The sequence below is a fragment of the Mercenaria mercenaria genome, chromosome 13 (assembly GCF_021730395.1).
Source record: "Mercenaria mercenaria strain notata chromosome 13, MADL_Memer_1, whole genome shotgun sequence".
NCBI classification, from domain to species: Eukaryota; Metazoa; Mollusca; class Bivalvia; order Venerida; family Veneridae; genus Mercenaria; species Mercenaria mercenaria.
Window position 1 is genome coordinate 35,852,692 of NC_069373.1, and position 18,125 is coordinate 35,870,816.

Below are 18,125 nucleotides of genomic sequence, written 5' to 3' on the forward strand. Positions count from 1 at the left end.
CAAACATTATCTACTAGGAACATACTCTGTAAGCATTTTTGTTAAATACATAGGTGGTCTGCTAATTTGACAGCTATACATGAAAGAAAGGATCTTAAACTCAATCCTTGCTTTCACCGACAACCAATGTAAGTCATACAATGCTTGTTTGGAACTGTCAAATTTCATCTCGTTGGGTACAAGTTTTGCACATAATAGTCATGTTTTGAATACGTTGCATCTTACGCAGCTCATCGTTAGCTACACTATACAGTATGACATTGCAGTAATCCAGATGTGAGATAACTAGATTAAATGGCTTTTTCGGATGTTCTTAATTCGTAGGTTATTCAACATGGTTCGCATAAATAGACAAGTAATGTTGATATCATCTTATATTCAGGAAACCATATGCATTGTAAAAGCAGATAATGGATAGACTTCCAGGGTAATCGATAATACAATGTTGTTGTTGTTTTTTTCAATTTTCAACTGGCTGAATGACCGAGTTCGGAATGCGTGTACAAATTCTGTTAAAAGTATTACATAATTCAACAATCCCAACAGATAACTACGAACAAGTTTATTCACTAATTGTTTAATTTATTACAGATCAGCAATAATGAGAAGAAGATAACAATAGATATCACAGGTAAAGTAATAACGATGATTTATAGACTTTCAAATTTATCGATCTTTCACTCTTCCACCATTATGCAAGAGTGGGTAATCCGAATGTTGATATTTCACTTAATAAAAAAGAAAATCGTTAGTTTTAAATGAAAATTTAGTTTGTTATAAAGCTATTAAATAAGATAAAATTATCAAAATGTCCACCTGACCCAGTAGGCCTTTGTTATTCTTCAAAATAATAGAGTAAGAACAAGTTATTTTTAAAAAGAAATATTGAATTAATGAGCAGTTTATTTTTTGTAAAGAATAACTATCATTATTTGCAATGAATTGTCTAAACATGGAAAAAAATAATAACTCTGCAAAAAGAGAAAGTTTGGAGAAGCGTTTCGAAAAATAAAAGGTACGGGTAGATCATAGAGACTTATAGTCTTTGGCAGGTAGTTCAGTAGCAGTTACTGGAAACAAGAACATTCGTTTTCTAATCACTATACACATAAAAGATACATATATATTCGTTTGAAGTCATGGAAAACATTGTCTACAGCACTATAACAGCACTATTATGTAAAACGGCACAGATAAGGGCTGAAATGATTTCATTTCTAATTCAAATGATTAAAGCAAATGTACTTCCGAATATTTCTCCATTTTTTTTAAACTGCAAAGCGTTGTGAACTGTTTATATAAGTCCCGCGCGGAAAATAGGAAAAAGATAAAGTGCATAAGAATGATAGGAAATAGCAAAAACATGTAGTAAATTATATTAGATATTGGTAAACTCCAAGTGAGATAACACAAATGGTTACTTTCATGAATGTATTATTTTTTTAATTGCGAGAAGGTTTTTTTTTTTGGGTTTTTTTGCATCTCTTTAATATGTTATCCAGTCATATCAGGGCCATTAATATACCAACTCTGTAGTTATATAAGAAAAAAAAGTGTCATATAAAATAGTGCAATTATGATACCGTCTCTGCACATTTTGAAATTACGGATAATATATTGGCGTTATTAACCCAAAAGACTACTGGTATCGCCGATTGTTTGCCAAACAATTGAGATAGACCCTTAATTTCCAAATCTCTATAATCTTCAAGGTGGCTTTGTGAAAGAGCAGCAGCATCCTACGCAACAGTTATAGTGTACTGTATATCAAAAGTCGACTAATATAACACAAATACAAGCACGTTTTCTGTTGATCAATTTCTTTTGTTCAATCAAAGAGGAATGACCATCTAACAGTTCTGTATTATGACGCAGCGTTTCTTCAGATCTTAAACGTTTGCTTAATGTGAAAATCCTGTTATACCAATATCAATAAATCAAGACTCCAGACAGCAATCTAGATTCCATCGTCATGCTCAAACTGCTCTTCATAATTTTTTTATAATGTAGCTATTTTAAGATTATTTTCTTTTAAAACTATAACACTTTCGATTGACCAAACAAGCCCGTATGTAAGTGCATATGTGAATTGAAATATTAAAAATATATGCATTCAATACAATTCTTGAAATATTCTAATGCATTGTTTTTAGATTTTGAACAATGATTAAACTGAACATCTAATTTCAATGAAGACTACGTGATTTACAAAATTCAACTATAAAAATAATGACAACGAAGTTTTCTCTTTTAGCAGTTCGTTTTCTTTCTATTGAAATACTGTGTGTTTCTCTAAGCGTCTGCCCATTTCATTTTTATAACGTTACTCTCAAACATGCCATCTATTGTTGCTGCAATAAAAAAAACATCAATATGTTGTTTACACTTTTAAAAAATGTTTGGGAGGCTGACATTTGATGCTTATACGCTAAAGATTGGATTATGAATGCCTTGACATTTTTTTAGTAAGCGTCTGAAATGTCAAAATCAAAGAACTTCTAAACGAAAATTATCTTAAAGAAGACGATGAAAATAAGGCCACTGACACGTCTCTTTAAGTTAAAATCGTATCTAAGGCATATTCATTGGAGAGCGAGATAATTGAAAAAGAGAGAATAACTGCTGTAATATTGCTAACAATAATTGAAAAGTACATACGTCCCCAATTTTGTATTTTATACATGCTGTGTGGAGTTGCCCTGTCCAACTCGGGACTAGCTAATTCTGGCACTATAATTGCACTGATCCAAGTTGTTTTTAATTGGTCTTCCTCTAAATAGCCGAGAGGAACACTTTCCCACGGATAACCGGCTTCGCTCACCATTACCGTTTTCTGGTTTGGAGCGTACGCGTACAGGCGATCGCTGGCGCCCTCGTATCCGATCATACATGTAACTTTTGTATCAAGTTCTGCAATTAGAAATGTAAATATCAATATACATGTAGTGTCTTAACATTTATATACAATACCTGCTGTCTTATGCAAACGGATCAAACAAATCACATTATTTGATTTTTGCACTTACTATAGTTATTGTAAGAAATGATCTCAGTATTTCACACAACAGTGATACTGACATTGTAAATTAAAGATTTTTGTGCAGGTAACTCTAGACAACAAAATGGTGAACATCTTATATTTTCTTTATACTACAGTTTGAACACTCACTTGACCAGGTGGCCCCGTTGTCAGCACTAGACGTACAACCTCCCTTGTATACTTTACTGAAATGTAAAAAATAGGTTAAAACATGAGATATCTTTCGTGCTCGTTCTAATACATCCCATGTTGAGTTTTACTATTGGGCATTTCGATCGATCTAAATTGCTGGATATCATTTGATGGATGACTAACAAAATACTCAAAATTCCTTGATAGGCTGAAGTCCATGGTATGCTTTAAATTTTCGTGACGAACGTGTCATGTTGTGCTTAAACAGTAGGAAAAACACAATATTTTGAAATATGGATTACTGCCTTAAACAGATCACATATGGGTATTTAGATATCAAATTGAATGATACTCTTTATTAATCTATGTAATAAACAGGTTTCAAATTCTCATCAAAAGCTGTTGCAAAAGCATTATGGTATGGTAAATTGAATACAACAATACTTTAGATTGAACCAGCTTCAGAACGGGTAGCGGCAAAGGACAACTAGAAAAGTTTGCATATACTTCATCCCAACCATATTACAAAATATAAGAACAGTGTAAGCACAGTTTAAGTAAATTATCTCCTCTGGGTGAGTATCAATCACAAGCAATGGTAACAGAATGCGCAATAGTATGTTAAACACAAAAATGCTCATGTAAAGAACAAAATAAAAGCTAACCTACGGATCAACATACATGATCGCATATAATTAAGTCAATGTGCAAACTGCAACATTTCGCTATTGCTTAAAATGCTACATAATTATTCTGGTATTTTATTCATTAAGATATTGATAAATATATATAACTACGACATGACATCAAATCAGTGAAAAATAATATCTCCTTATTTATCAAATTCTAAAGCTTAAAAACGAGAAATGGCAATAAAGTATGTTCCCAAATTGAAAGTCTAATTATGTATGAATTTGGATATTTTGAACACCTGTATATTTTTATATACCTGTCACTTTGTCGGTCACATACATAGACTTTTCCTGATGCAGCAACAATAAAACTTCGTGGACCAAATGCTGGATAGCCTGAACAAAGGAAAGGTATAATATTGTTGTTAGATTGTAAAGTTACTGATTTTACGTGAACTGGTCATTGCTTAAAGGGAACTAAGTTATTGTACAATTTCTTTCGGATCTTTGTACGTGCACTGTTCTTAACATGTATGCTTGTAATCCATTTAACATTCCGCACAGGTTTCGTTTTGGTGGTTTTCCACATGTTCTTAATTGTATAATCAAATTTAAAACAAAATAATTGGGTAATTGTCTTTTTTATATAAACTCGTTTTAACTGGATATATTTTTATATAAACTCTTTTTCAACTGTTTGAAAATTTATATATGAACTTTCTTTTGCTTTAACCATAGAAGACCACAAAAATTAACATAAATAAGACAAAACAATACTGATTAAGGATGTTGTTGATACTTATAGAAGTTCAGACAATATTTATACACCATTCGTATATTTGGTAGAATCTAAGTCATTGCTATTAAAATGTTGTTGCTCTTTTTCCCGCTTAAACGTCAGAAAAAATAAGACAAGCCTTTTCTATATAACCTTTTATGTAATATTTCTTTTTTATTCTGATATACCTCTTTTATAATAACGTATCAGCATACTATGCAAAGTTTGGGATAAACTAACACATATCCTATTTTTAGATAAAAAAGAAAGCGTTTTTTTTTATTTCAAAACAATTGGTACAGCCTGAATTACAACAGTGTTTCTTTTAAAAGATATACCGATTTATTTTTGTGAGGACATGTTTATGCATTGGACTAGAACATATTGACACAATTTATGTATTCATACTTTCCTCATTTTTTCTTTACTACGTTTTTGTAATATGGAAATTCCAATTTTCACAATTATAACAAACAGTAGCTAAAATCAAACCTACAAATTAATTCTGGCTTAAGACATAAAATTTTAGGAGAAAAAAAAAACAAAACAAAAACTGTTATTTACTTTAAAGTTATTTGGATGAATTCAAGTACAACGTTACTACCCGTAGTTAGCTTACATGTATTCAGATATGGTTATTATAATAGAAGCTAGATCTGGAATGCTGTATTCGGCTCGAGTGGATTTTGCCAGACCGGAACTCACGAAGCGCGCAAGCGCCGAGTGTTATCCGTCCTTGCAAAATCCACTCGAGCCGAATTTAAAGTCCCAGATCTAGCTACTAATAAATGAAAGTAGTCTGGCAACATACAATACAAAAGGTACAGTACGGAATTTTTCTGCCTATTCATATTGACTTATACAAACTGTATTTTTGACATAATTTGTATAGGTATATAATAAAAGTCTATATATATACTTGCCTGCTGGTGTCTGTATAAGACTACTTTCCAAGATGCTACATGCCTGTGCTTGTGTTTTATCTGACGTCAGCTTTTGCCCATAAAACTCAAACTTAACACCTACATCTGCTAGCACGCCATAGGCCGTGTCATTTGTCAGAGTGATCCTTACCCCTCGAGCTTTCCTCCCACTTAGTGTTACATTTTTCAAAGTTGTCGGTGAAGCGCCCAGAGACACCTTGAATTGACAGACGTGTACAGACATTAATGTTTATGAATATTTTGAAGCCCTCAGCATTTATGGCACTGGATGTGAATATGGCAAGAAAGCACAAAAAGTCGTATATTAACCTCTTAATATTCTGTACCTTACTACAGTAGCAACTAAAACGCAACTGAAATGAAGTTTAGGGGTAAAGGCGCTGTGTGTCCTGAGCGCAATAAGTAAAATGGTACTGGGTCACTGAATCGTCCGTGCATTCTGACGTCGACGTTGTGTACGAGCGTTGATCCAAAAATAATGTAACTGCGTACGTGGGGCAATTATACATTGTTAAATTACTAGGTGTACGCTTATTCAATCCTCATTGAATAAGAGTAAATATTATAGTCTAGTGATGTTTTGTTTTACGTATAAAGACATTCAAACTGAAAGTATACCACCTTCGCCGCATGCGAAAATCTTGTTTATTTCATAAGCAGAATTTTATAAAACAAAACAGTTTTAGTGAAACTAATTGTTCTGATAACTCGCAAACGCCTAAATAATAACACCACTTTTGATAAAGACATTTGCTTCCGATGCTGCGCTTTCGGCTTTACGTCTAAGAACCACAATAATATGTCAACTTACAACTTCCTCTCCGAACCATGAGAGTCCACCCACATCTGCATCTTCAGTGTATTCAACTGCAAGTTCTGTAACTAAATCTGCATTGCCTTCGTCCTGTTGTACAGCTACCTTTGAAAATTTGTGCTGGTTACCGAAATAAACCACTAGATAACGACTTGTATAGCTATCTCGAATTAAAGGTACCCATGCTGGAAAACAAAATAAATACTTGTATAAAGCTTCACTGTGTATATACCTACGTTTTTTAATGACAGGATAAGCATATTCTATGTACAAGATTAGCATGTTGCAGACCTTGAAGAACAACTTGACAACGTGACAGTTGCCTCTTAATAAAAATTGAAGTATACGGTGACCATTACCATGGATACAGTGTATGTGTTTTGAATGCTGTATCGATACGTTTTCGCTCACGTTATGACTTCAATTACAACAACTTCCTAAATCAAAGTAGGATAACAGTTTTCATGTTTCATTCATGCAACCTTGGACTAAACACTTTATTTTCATGTCCGTGCATTTAGATTGAAATACAAGAAACACCTGCAAATAATTATGATGATTAACGGGCGACTTTGACGAATATTTTCTCCAATTTGGCTTTGAAATACTAGTAATAGCAGCAAATTGCGCTGGAAAATGTATTACAACAACACTTTTAGCTGTGATCTTGAGTTAATAATTACAGATTTTTTTTCGAACGTAGTCATGGTCTTTCATTTGTACATATGACCATGTGCAGGCCGTATCATCTGGAACTTTCTGATGAACATATGCACAGCATCGAATTTCAGTTTAGAGAAATTCAATAAAGCGTGACATTTTATCAAAGTGAAAAACAAATATGCATCTGAGATACTTCAAAATTTAATATGTTTACCTCCAATATTGTTAAGTCTAGCATCCGATGCTGGACCAGAGTTACCAAGGGAGCTTGTGATCTGGCAGTCAGCCACGATATTTCTGTCCTCAAGTCCCAGTGCAATCAAGCTACCTGATAAACATATATTGAACAATCTTTATTAGTATTCTGGTCCTGAAATGCTAGGACAATCAAACTACCTGATGAACATAATATTATATTGAACACTCGTCATAAGTATTCTGGTCCCCTAGAGGATATTACATAAGTGTCTTTTCATATTGAATTTTTTAAACGAGTTGAATAAAATAGTAACATGCGAGGCTCTGTCGAGCTTTTATCAATTTTATTCAACGAGTTTAATAAATTCAATGTGGAAAGTCATGAAATAATATTTTTTTATAACATGTTAGCTTTTCCTGCAGAAACATCAGAAGTTCCACTTTCTTTTACTATATAAACAAGTCAATTTGACCAACGTCTCCTAAACTATAAACGACGTTGACGTCAAAGCTTTAGTGTATTATCATTTTTATGTAATGGCTTTATTACACTCCCATGACGTCAAACATGTGATAAATGGTATTATATGGTAAACATAACATTTATCGGCAAAAACAACTTTACAGTTTGTAGAATATATAGAAAAGGTTTCAAGCTCTAGTCATCCAATGGAAAATCCATTGATGTAAAAATAGAAGTCATTGAACTCTAACTTCATACTGCACATACCCGGCAACGATACTGATACTAATTCATTCACATGTCACATAGACAAAAACTGTAATCATTGCAAGTAATATTTGTTTTCAAATCTTATGTCTAAAACATTTATCAAGTAAAATACTAGTACCCAGACAAAGCCGTATATTTACTACCAAATATTTTATCACTGAAATTTCATATAATTAATGAAACAATTGTAAAAGAACCTACTGTGAATTAAAATTAAAGCATAAAATTATTATAAATGACATCTATCACATACATTATTAGAGATCTACAACTGAGCCACACTATGAGAAAACCAACATAGTGCATTTGCGACCAGCATGGATCCAGACTAGCCTGCGCATCCTGCTAACAGTTTCTCTAATTGCAATAGGCTTTGAAAGCGAATAGCATGGATCCTGACCAGACTGCGCGGATGCGCAGGCTTGTCTGGATCCATGCTGGTCGCAAACGCACTATGTTGGTTTTCTCATGACGCGGCTCAGTTGCTATGTAATGTCTAAAATGAACTCTAGCCATGAGCGAAAACCGAGTTCAGTCTCAAAGGTACTATGATCCTCAAAACAATAAAAGACGGGCAGATGACTACTGCAAGCTCAAGTGTTCTCTAGTTATTGACAGCTTCACTGTTTTTCCGTTTTAAGGTCAGTGTGACCTTGACCTTTGACCTACTGGCCAGTCATCTACTGACTTAAGGCAGTCTTCTTATGACGGTTGACCATTTTAGGTCGAGGCATTTTCAATGTTATTACCAACCGATGCAGCGGCCCGACCGACCGACAGGCAGACTAACCGACCGGTATGATTCAATTAACCGCCTTTTCTTCGAAGGGAGAATAACAAATGCACTGTGAAAATCTTAATTTACACATAAAATTTTAGGTGTTGTAAATAAGTGTTGTTTAGTTTATTTCAGTGTAAAACTTAAAATATCAACAGCTGTTATGGAGTGTTTGTAATTTTCGAAATTGGCGTAGCCATCAGTGAAATTTTTAATTATAGTGAAAACAATTTTGATGTTTTATGTAAAGTAAACACATTTTCTTTTTATTTCATGTTTTTAACGTTTTTTTAAGCATGTTTTGTTACTATTGTAGCTCCGTACTAGTAAAAAATATAGAGCGAGCATTAGCAAGTATTTGACATTTTGTTAAGATATTCGATATTTTTCAGCGCAAAATACCAGACAGAACCAACTGAAATAGTTCAATTATTTACTGAAGACATATACCAAAAACGTATTTCCATATCAAAGTCTATCAAGACCATACGTACTCGTATCAATGCCACCTTCCACACTGTATGACAGCTCATTTTCACCGGAAATCGGGTAAGGGAACCAGTCTTCTGCGTCGTAAGTCGTGTATCTACTCACGTAATTGGTACCAACCCAGCCTTGAGCCACAGAATCCCATCCACTGAAACCAACTGGCAAAATTACGGAGCTATTTATTGCGATTTCTGCTGTAAATGTCAGAACATCGGTAAAGAAGAAATCGTCGCACTGAAAAGAGAAACAAACAAGAAATACAATAATACTATTTCCTCGATTTTGCCTTTTTAAAAATGATATGGTGTTCAAAGGTAGACTTAGTTTTCTTTATGAATTGCGGTAGAAATTCCATCAAGTCTTATACTTTAATTTAGCGACTATGACATGTAAAGAATACTTCTACGTAAAATTAATTGGTAAACAGGTGCGTTTTATGAAAGATGTACTTCTGCATTTTATTTCCTATGTCTGTGCCACACTCCTGATTTATTTTTATTAGAGTATCTATTAAATCTTTGCTCTCAAATAAATGTAAATAATGTAACACAATATATCAGTGCATAAAAGCCAAAACAATTTACACATGAATTATTTGTCTAACATGACAAAACATTTGGATCAATTCTCTCAATGATCGTTAATTTCAAATCTCCATAACATATATGTATAAGTTATGTCCTCTATCCTCCTTTTTACATAACTCGTATACAAATTTATAAAAGATAAAGCTAGTTCGTGAAATAGGGACAGTAGTGCCTAACTGCATCTATAGTAATTTCAAGTAGTTAGTGAAACACGCAAGTAAGAGATATTTTAAAAGATCCAAGATGCTTTTACATAAAATGCGTGAATATAATTATGTGTGTTAATTATGAATGTGAAAAATAATTAAAGCTTATAGTGTAGGTACGATGATTGTTTAAAATAAGGCATATTGCATATCTTTGTTGTTCTGGGACAGTTTGTAAATTTTGGTTCTTTAGTGTTATTTGTTGATTAATAAATAAATCATAAAGTTAGTACTAATGCGGAAAACCTTGTGACGTAATCTACTGAACACCAATTTATAATAATAATTATAATAATAGTAATAATAATTTATTTAACCTTTAGCCTGCTGGCGGCAAGTGATTCTGCCTTTGCGACCAGTGCAGACCAAGATCTGCCTGCACATCATGGTCAGCACTGTTCGCTATTCAGTCAGTAAATTCTGAGTGAACACCCCTTCGAATAATAAATGGTACTGTCCAAATAGAATGATGAACCAGTTCATTTTAGAAATTTAGCAGGGTAATGGTTTATTAATATATCATAAATTTAGAATTCATGCTGAAAACCTCGTGACGTAAACCCGTTATCTTCATCATTGAGCACCAATATAATAATATTATTATTATTATTTAGCTTATTTAAAGAGGACAACATATTATATATAGTCAGTTCTAATATATGTTCGTCTAATATAATAATTACAAAATGTAATATAGACAGTGAAGTGAAAGACCTGAATCAAAACAACGTAATAAGAAAAAAATAATACTTAATTCCATAAAAAGTACATAGTATCATGAAAAGTGTTTGAAATCTAGGCAATACCAGAAAATAGAATTATATATAAATGGTTAATGAAAACTATTAAAATAATTGTGATCTTGAAGAGACAGGTTAACATTAGTCTAAAGGGTGGCACAGACGTTTACAAAAAATGTACGTAGAGAAAATTATAGAAGCGCACCTGTAAACTTCATAGTTTGTCTTAAAATACTCTACCAGTTATGACCTTATGCCTTGCACAAAAGTACAAGACACTTCCTTCTTCTTTGCTTTCAAAAGAAATATCATTTCATCGGTTTATCCTTGATAGAATTACAGACTGCGTTTTGAAAAACAAAGTGCACAAAAAGCAGGAAAAGACCGTACATTTAGAAAAACGAAAAGATCGAAAGTTAAAACAGAGATAAAATACTTCTATAGCAAAAGATTCTTAAACAAGATCGAAAGAAATGCCTAAAAAGCAAGCCGAACGAACTTCACATTTCTTGTTGAAAATGGTAAAGTGTTGTGACTGAAAGTTATACCAACTAAAAGATAACGCATTTAATACAAAAGCCTTTGGATTTCATTAATATAATATGATATTTGTAGGCTTACGTCAATTTGCACAAAGGTATCTGTATGATGAATACTGCTACAAGACTGGTTGCTAGTGACAACAAGTGCACCGGAAGTCAGCTGCTGATAAGCCGGAAGTGAGACAAACAAACTGGTGTTCTTTCCTTCTGCCGTGGAATTTTCAGTGTGATAAGCAATTCCTTCAACGTGTATTACGGAGCTGAAAGTATAGATCACTAGTAATTCAGGTGTAAACTGTTCTGTATCTAATATTTTAGTTTCAGTTAAAAAAAGGACAACTGATATATGTTTCAAGTACGAAAGTCTGTAAAAATATGCCCCCGTGTTTTAGAACTCAGCTTAAAAGACTTCTAAACGACTCTGCAAACCAGATAGAACCCTTATAATTCAGCGATAGGAAACACTTTTTGTGTAATGCTACTTCGTTATACCTGGTTGAGCCAGCCCCAGTTATCATTTCGAAAGCAATGTCTGGTTTCTCGTTACTATCTCTGACAACTTGGACATCAAAGTCATAAATAAAAATGTAGTTGGCAACTTTGTTTCCAATACTGAGCTTATGAACTTTTCCGTTATCACTGCTTGCACAATCCGCCATCTGAATGTCAAACTCTATTAAAACATCATCGTCACCTGCAGTAAATGTGTTCCTGCGATAGGTAAGACCTGAAAAAGATGTGGCCATTACAGTTAGTACATATTCCATGCTGAATGCAAATAGTTCAATTGAATAAGCTTCAATAACTTTACTTTGGAAAAATGCAATGCCAAAGTTGTTTTGAATTATTAACCGCACATGAATTCCGCTGGTGTCGGATAGTTAAACTGGCAAGTTTCTAACTTGAAAAATGAGTTTATAATTTCAAAAGTCAATTTCCTTCGCGATTATTACACAGGAACAAAACAATCGCCAACTACGGTGGTTGCTGGAATAGCAAACTGTCCAACGTCGCCTTCTATTGAAAATTTCTTGAAAAATGCATTTCTGTTTTGTTTTTTTTCGCATGTCAACGTAACTTGTATAATTAATCCTTGATAATCAAGCATCGTGGCCTTTGTAAGCTCAGCTTTCGGGAACTAACTACAAGATTAGCTGTATATAGTAAATAATAATATATAGCTAAGCTGTATCTCAGGTAGATGCATTTAGACTGTGAATGATTAAGGCATATTCGCACTTAATTTGCATTTGGTGATTATTTCAATTCCAATAATAAATCATTAATCAGAAATTAAAAATACCTGTATTGGTAACTAAGCCAATATCTGTTTGAACATACATCAGAAGTAAGAAATACCTGTATTAGTAACCATGCCAATACATAACAAGAGCTGTCACTGTTGGTGACAAATGCCCCCAAAGCATGCCCAAGAATGCTACAGTTGTCTGCCCAAAAACACACATCATTTCGTGACCTTGATCTTGATCCAAGTGACGCGGGTCATAAGCGTGACATACCTTCTCAACATGGTTTGTGTCAAATTATTTTCAAATCCCTTGATAAATGGCAGAGTTATTGACCAGACAAGAAACACCTTCTAACACTTCTAAGTGTGACCTTGACCTTGGAGCTCGGGACCTGGGACTTGCGCATGACACGTCATCTTAATATAGGGAACATCCTTTTATCAATGGCAGAGTTATGGGCCGGACAACTTTAACCTCTAAGTGTGACCTTGACCTTAGAGCTAGGGGTCTGGATGTGGGGAACATTTATGCCAGGTATATATTTTCAAAATCTCCTCATCAATGGCACAGTTATGGACCGGACACGAAACAGACCCTGTTAACATTTGACTTCTAAGTATGACCTTGACCTTGGAGCTAGGGGTCTGGGTATTGCGCATGACACGTCGTCTCATTATGGTAACATTTATGCAAAGTTATTTTAAAATCCTTTCATGGATGGCAGAGTTATGGACCGGACACAAAACAGACCCTATTAACTTTTGACCTCTAACTGTGACATTGACCTTAGAGCTAGGGGTTTGGGTCTTGCTCACGACACGTCGGCTTATTATGGTGAACATTTATGCCAAGTTATTTCAAGATCCCTTCATGGATGGCAGAGTTAAAGCCCGGACAAGAATTTACATGGACGGACGTACGCACATACACACACACACACGGACGGACGGACAGTGCGAGTGTAATATGCCCACCTTTGGGGCATAAAATTACCTGTATTTGTAACTATTCCAATACATAAAAATACCTGTATTGGTAACTATGTCATTATATAAAAGATATAGTATGTCAATATATAAAACTACCTGTATTGGTAACTATGCCAATATATAAAAATACATGTATTGTATGAAATTCCTGGACCGACACGCCATTTGCCAATTGCCACATGACAAATGTCAATTGCCAATAGACAAGTAGCAATTGTCACATGCCATATGCCATTTGCTAATTGCCATATGCCATTTGCCACTTGTCATTTGCCAATTGCCACATGCTATTTGCCAACTGCCATGTGTCATTTGCCAATTGCCATTTGCCGAATTTAAAAAGATCCTTTCGAAGCAAAGAATGCAACCAAGTAGAAAAATAACAGACTCGGTTGGATTGAGTCTGTTCATGAGAAGTAATGAAATATGCAACAGAAAATGAATCCAAGTGCATGTTTTACCAAAAATAACACGCTACAGTTACCGGCCCGGTTAGCTCAGTGGTAGAGCGCTAGTCCCTAATGCGGGGGACCCGTGTTCGATCCCGGGTCCGGGTTGGAACATTTCCCATTGTGTGTCAGGAAGTTTCTTTCATGGCTATTACCCCTTAGCTCTGTTCGAAGTAAGGAAATTGTTAGTTCGTTTGGGAAATTATGTACCAAGTACTGGTAAACTACGGTAGCTTGCCCAGGAATGGTTTGTCACTGAACTTACCGCCTTGGTATGACTGAGAAATTGCAAGGTGTTAAACTCAAAAACAAACACTCACACCCTCGAGGATAATTTTTAAATACATTTATGTACATGTACCACTCTGTATTAAATGCTATTCCTCAAAACAGGAAACAAGAAAATAAACGGCAAAGGATTGACATTCCTGATAGAGTTCATTATTTAATTACAAATGTTACGCCTGTCCGAGGGCAATATAATGACGGAATAGCAAATTGTCTTGGACCCAATTGCCCAAAAGTTTAACCAATGGATAAATTTTGATGCTCAATAGAAATATGTGTTATATTTTGATATGAATAGATACATGTGACCCCCAGGGCGGGGCCATATTAAATCCTAGGGGGATAATTTGAACAATCTTGGTAGAGGACCACTAGATGATGCTACATGACAAATATCAAAGCCCTATGACCTGTGGTTTTGGACAAGAAGATTTTTCCTTTTGGTTGCCATGGCAACAAGAGTTCTGTATGGAATTCAATTCTTTGAACAATTTTGAAAGGAGGCCACCCGAATATCATTCCTATGAAGTTTGGTGTAATTCTGTCCAGTGGATTAGAAGATTTTTTTATAAATTGTTGACAGACCGACGACGCACACCGCACATTGAGCGGTCACAAAAGCTCACCGTGAGCTAAAAATCAAACGTTACAAAATCCACATGCATTTTATGGTTTGATTGGATAAGACTTGGGTTTGATCGAGTTGGTGTCAGGTCCATTGTAAACGGACGAGAGACAAAATAGCATACTAAAAGCTGCACCTGACCAAAGATGTTAAGTGATTGGATATGTCTTATAACAAGAGGGTCATGATGACCCTGGATCGCTCACCTGAGTAATATGAGCTACATGTTTCAAATGTCAAACTGATAATTTTTATAAATATTTTGGAAGATTTTCCGATGTACAATCAAGTAACCCCTGGGACGGGGCCAATTTTACCCCGGGGGTCATGATTTGAACAAAGTTTGTAGAAGTCTACTAGGCAATGTTACATATCAAATATCTAAGATCTAGACCTTCTGGTTTATTTTTAGCAAATTTATGAAGATTTCCCTATGTACAATCAAATAACCCCTGGGCCTGGGTCAATTTGACCTCGGGGGGGTCAGGATTTGAACAAATTTTATAGAGGTCCACTAGGCAATGCTATATGTCAAATATCTAAGCTCTAGGCCTTCTGGTTTATTTTTAGAAAAATTTTGAAGACTTTTCTATGTACAATCAAGTAACCCCATGGGGCGGGGTCAATTTGACTTCGGGGATCATGATTTGAATAAATTTTGTAGAAGTCTACTAGGCAATGCTATATGTCAAATATCTAAGATCTAAACCTTCTGGTTTATTTTTAGAATTTTTTTGAAGATTTTCCTATGTAAAATCAAGTGACCCCTGTGGCGGGGTCAATTTTGAGCCTGGGGGTCATAATTTGATTAAATTTTGTAGAGGTCTACTAGGCAATGCTACATGTCATATATCTAAGCTCTAGGCTTTCTGGTTTATGTTTTTTTTTAATTTTTGAAGATTATCCTATAGAAATCTATGTAAAATCAACTGACCCCTGGGGCGGGGTCAATTTTGACCCCGGGGTCATGATTTGAATAACTTTAGTAGAGGTCCACTAGGTAATGCTACAGGTCAAATATCTAAGCCCTAGGGCTTCTGGTTTTTGAGAAGAAGATTTTTTAAGATTTTCCTATGTAAAATCAAGTGACCCCTGGGGCGGGGTCAATTTTGACCCCGAGATCATGATTTTAATAAACTTGGTAGAAGTCTACTAGGCAATGCTTCACACCAAATATCTAAGCTCTAGGGCTTCTGGTTTTTTAGAAGACGATTTTTAAAGTTTTTCCTTTCGGTTGCCATGGCAACCAGAGATTGCATGGAATTCAATTCTTTGAATAATTTTTGTAGAGATTCACCCAAGGAACATTCCTGTGAAGTTTGGATGAAATTGGCCAAGCGGTTTATGAGGAGATGTCGTTTAAAGTAAAAGTTTACGGACGACGGACGGTGAGTGATCAGAATAGCTCACACTGAGCCTTTGGCTCTAGTGAGCTAAAAAGATAATCTTACTGATAAGACAGAATTGCATGTTTTAAAAGAACGCATTGCTTACCAACCACTTAGAAATGTTTTATTTGATAAAGCTAAGGATATCATTGTAATTTATATGACATGGACAGTGTACATTAACGTGTTTGTACTCAGCAAACTTAACTGCCAAAACCTGCTTCAATATTTGATAAAAGTAGTATGGTCACAGCCTTTGTGTATTTTGGTTGTATATTAATGGACAAATCATAATGTAATATAATGTATAAAATAAAGCTGTATGCTAATTGTACAACAGGATTTGAAAGTTTTGGTTATCTTGCTACAGAACAAATGACAACAACTATGGAAATATAATTATATTTTTAACTGTATCATTTTAACTTTATTTCAATTTTAATCATCTCGTTAAACAATTAGCATATAAATGTTTCAACTAACAGGCTTTCCAGCGGAACCTACATTAGGGATACATTCAACATAGTTTTTCGTGTTTAAGGAAAGGAACTACACTCAATATATACGTTTTAGGATTATCTTAACAATAGCTTCCTTAAACCTTTAAATAGCTAACAATATATCTAGTTTATAATTATAATAATAATTATACTTCATCGGGTAAATAGAACAGGACTGCTGAAAAGCTTGTTTAAAATACTAATTGACTAAAGTTAACAAAAAGGTGTATGCATCGCTCAGTCATATGTGTATACGGGTAGTTAAGAGGAGTATGATATTACAGGAGTTAAGGAATTTCAGATGTTAGACATTTTTAACTCAAACAAGAGTGCCAGAATGTCACAATATACACCCGTCATAGCAAATTTTTTTAACACCTGTACCTGCAAATGGAATTTTGATTCTGTGGTTGTGTAGTAATCATTGTAATTCTTTTGTTATTCTGTGGTTGTGTAGAAATTATTATAATTCTTTTGTTATTCTCATTGCTCAGGTGGGCTAAAAATCTACACAAAATCCTTTCCAGGTAGAAATACGTCAAAATACACATCAAAATTGGATGTAACATGCATGTTGTACTACAGAAGAGTCTCCATTTTTCCTTACAACCAGTAGTAAAAAAGTTACAATAAAAGCTATTTATAGTAACAACAAAGGGAAGCAATTCTTAACTCCATATCATGATGGTGTACAACTGTGCCAAGTTACATCAAAACCCCTCCATGCATGAAGAATGAATGCTCTGGACAAAGTCACTTTTGGATCTGACATTTGACCTCTAAGTGTGACCTTAACCTTTGACCTAGGGACCTGGTTCTTGCGCATGACACTCCGTCTTATGACGGTGAACAATTGTGCCAAGTTTCATCAAAATCTCTCCGTGCATGAAGAAGATATGCTCTAAACGAACAAAGACTGTGGATGCCGGTCGCCCGTCAGAGGCGTCCCATACGTCCCGTTTTTCAAACGGGGGTATAAAAAGGGGTGTAATTTTGTTCAAATAAAAGTAAGAGTAAAGTGTCAACTTGCTTAATGGCTCTGAGGGTTTGTTTAAAGTATCAATCCAATACCTGAATATATTGCAGAGATATAAAAGGAAAACCCAATTTCGGGACATTTCTTAGTTGGAAAAAGGTGGATAATTTAGTCAAAATATGAAGCAGATTTATGGGACTAAGTATGTGGAGTGGTTTTATAATTATTAAAAGCTGTGTGAATATTCAAAAAGAATAGCTTTAATGGTTCCAGAGATATCTAAGGAAAACAATTTGGGACAGGACAGACGGATCAAAGTGATTCGTATATAGCTCCCCAAAACCTGTTTGGTGGAAGATTAATTACTGATCAATTAAACAATTT

General features: G+C 34.5%; 1 protein-coding gene across 1 annotated transcript in view; it reads right to left on the reverse strand.

Moving 5' to 3' along the window:
• Positions 1-547: 547 nt before the first annotated feature.
• Positions 548-18,125, reverse strand: part of LOC123529018 (uncharacterized) — a 69,475-nt gene continuing 51,897 nt past the window's right edge. Inside the window, exons 24-33 of the mRNA XM_053521550.1 lie at positions 11,769-12,003; positions 11,356-11,536; positions 9,207-9,435; positions 7,218-7,331; positions 6,338-6,525; positions 5,506-5,722; positions 4,122-4,200; positions 3,170-3,225; positions 2,659-2,910; positions 548-2,351 (exon numbers count right to left, since the gene is read on the reverse strand). Coding sequence (XP_053377525.1) covers positions 2,293-2,351; positions 2,659-2,910; positions 3,170-3,225; positions 4,122-4,200; positions 5,506-5,722; positions 6,338-6,525; positions 7,218-7,331; positions 9,207-9,435; positions 11,356-11,536; positions 11,769-12,003 — 1,610 coding nt within the window. The 3' untranslated portion in view covers positions 548-2,292. The remainder of the gene's footprint in view (positions 2,352-2,658; positions 2,911-3,169; positions 3,226-4,121; positions 4,201-5,505; positions 5,723-6,337; positions 6,526-7,217; positions 7,332-9,206; positions 9,436-11,355; positions 11,537-11,768; positions 12,004-18,125) is intronic.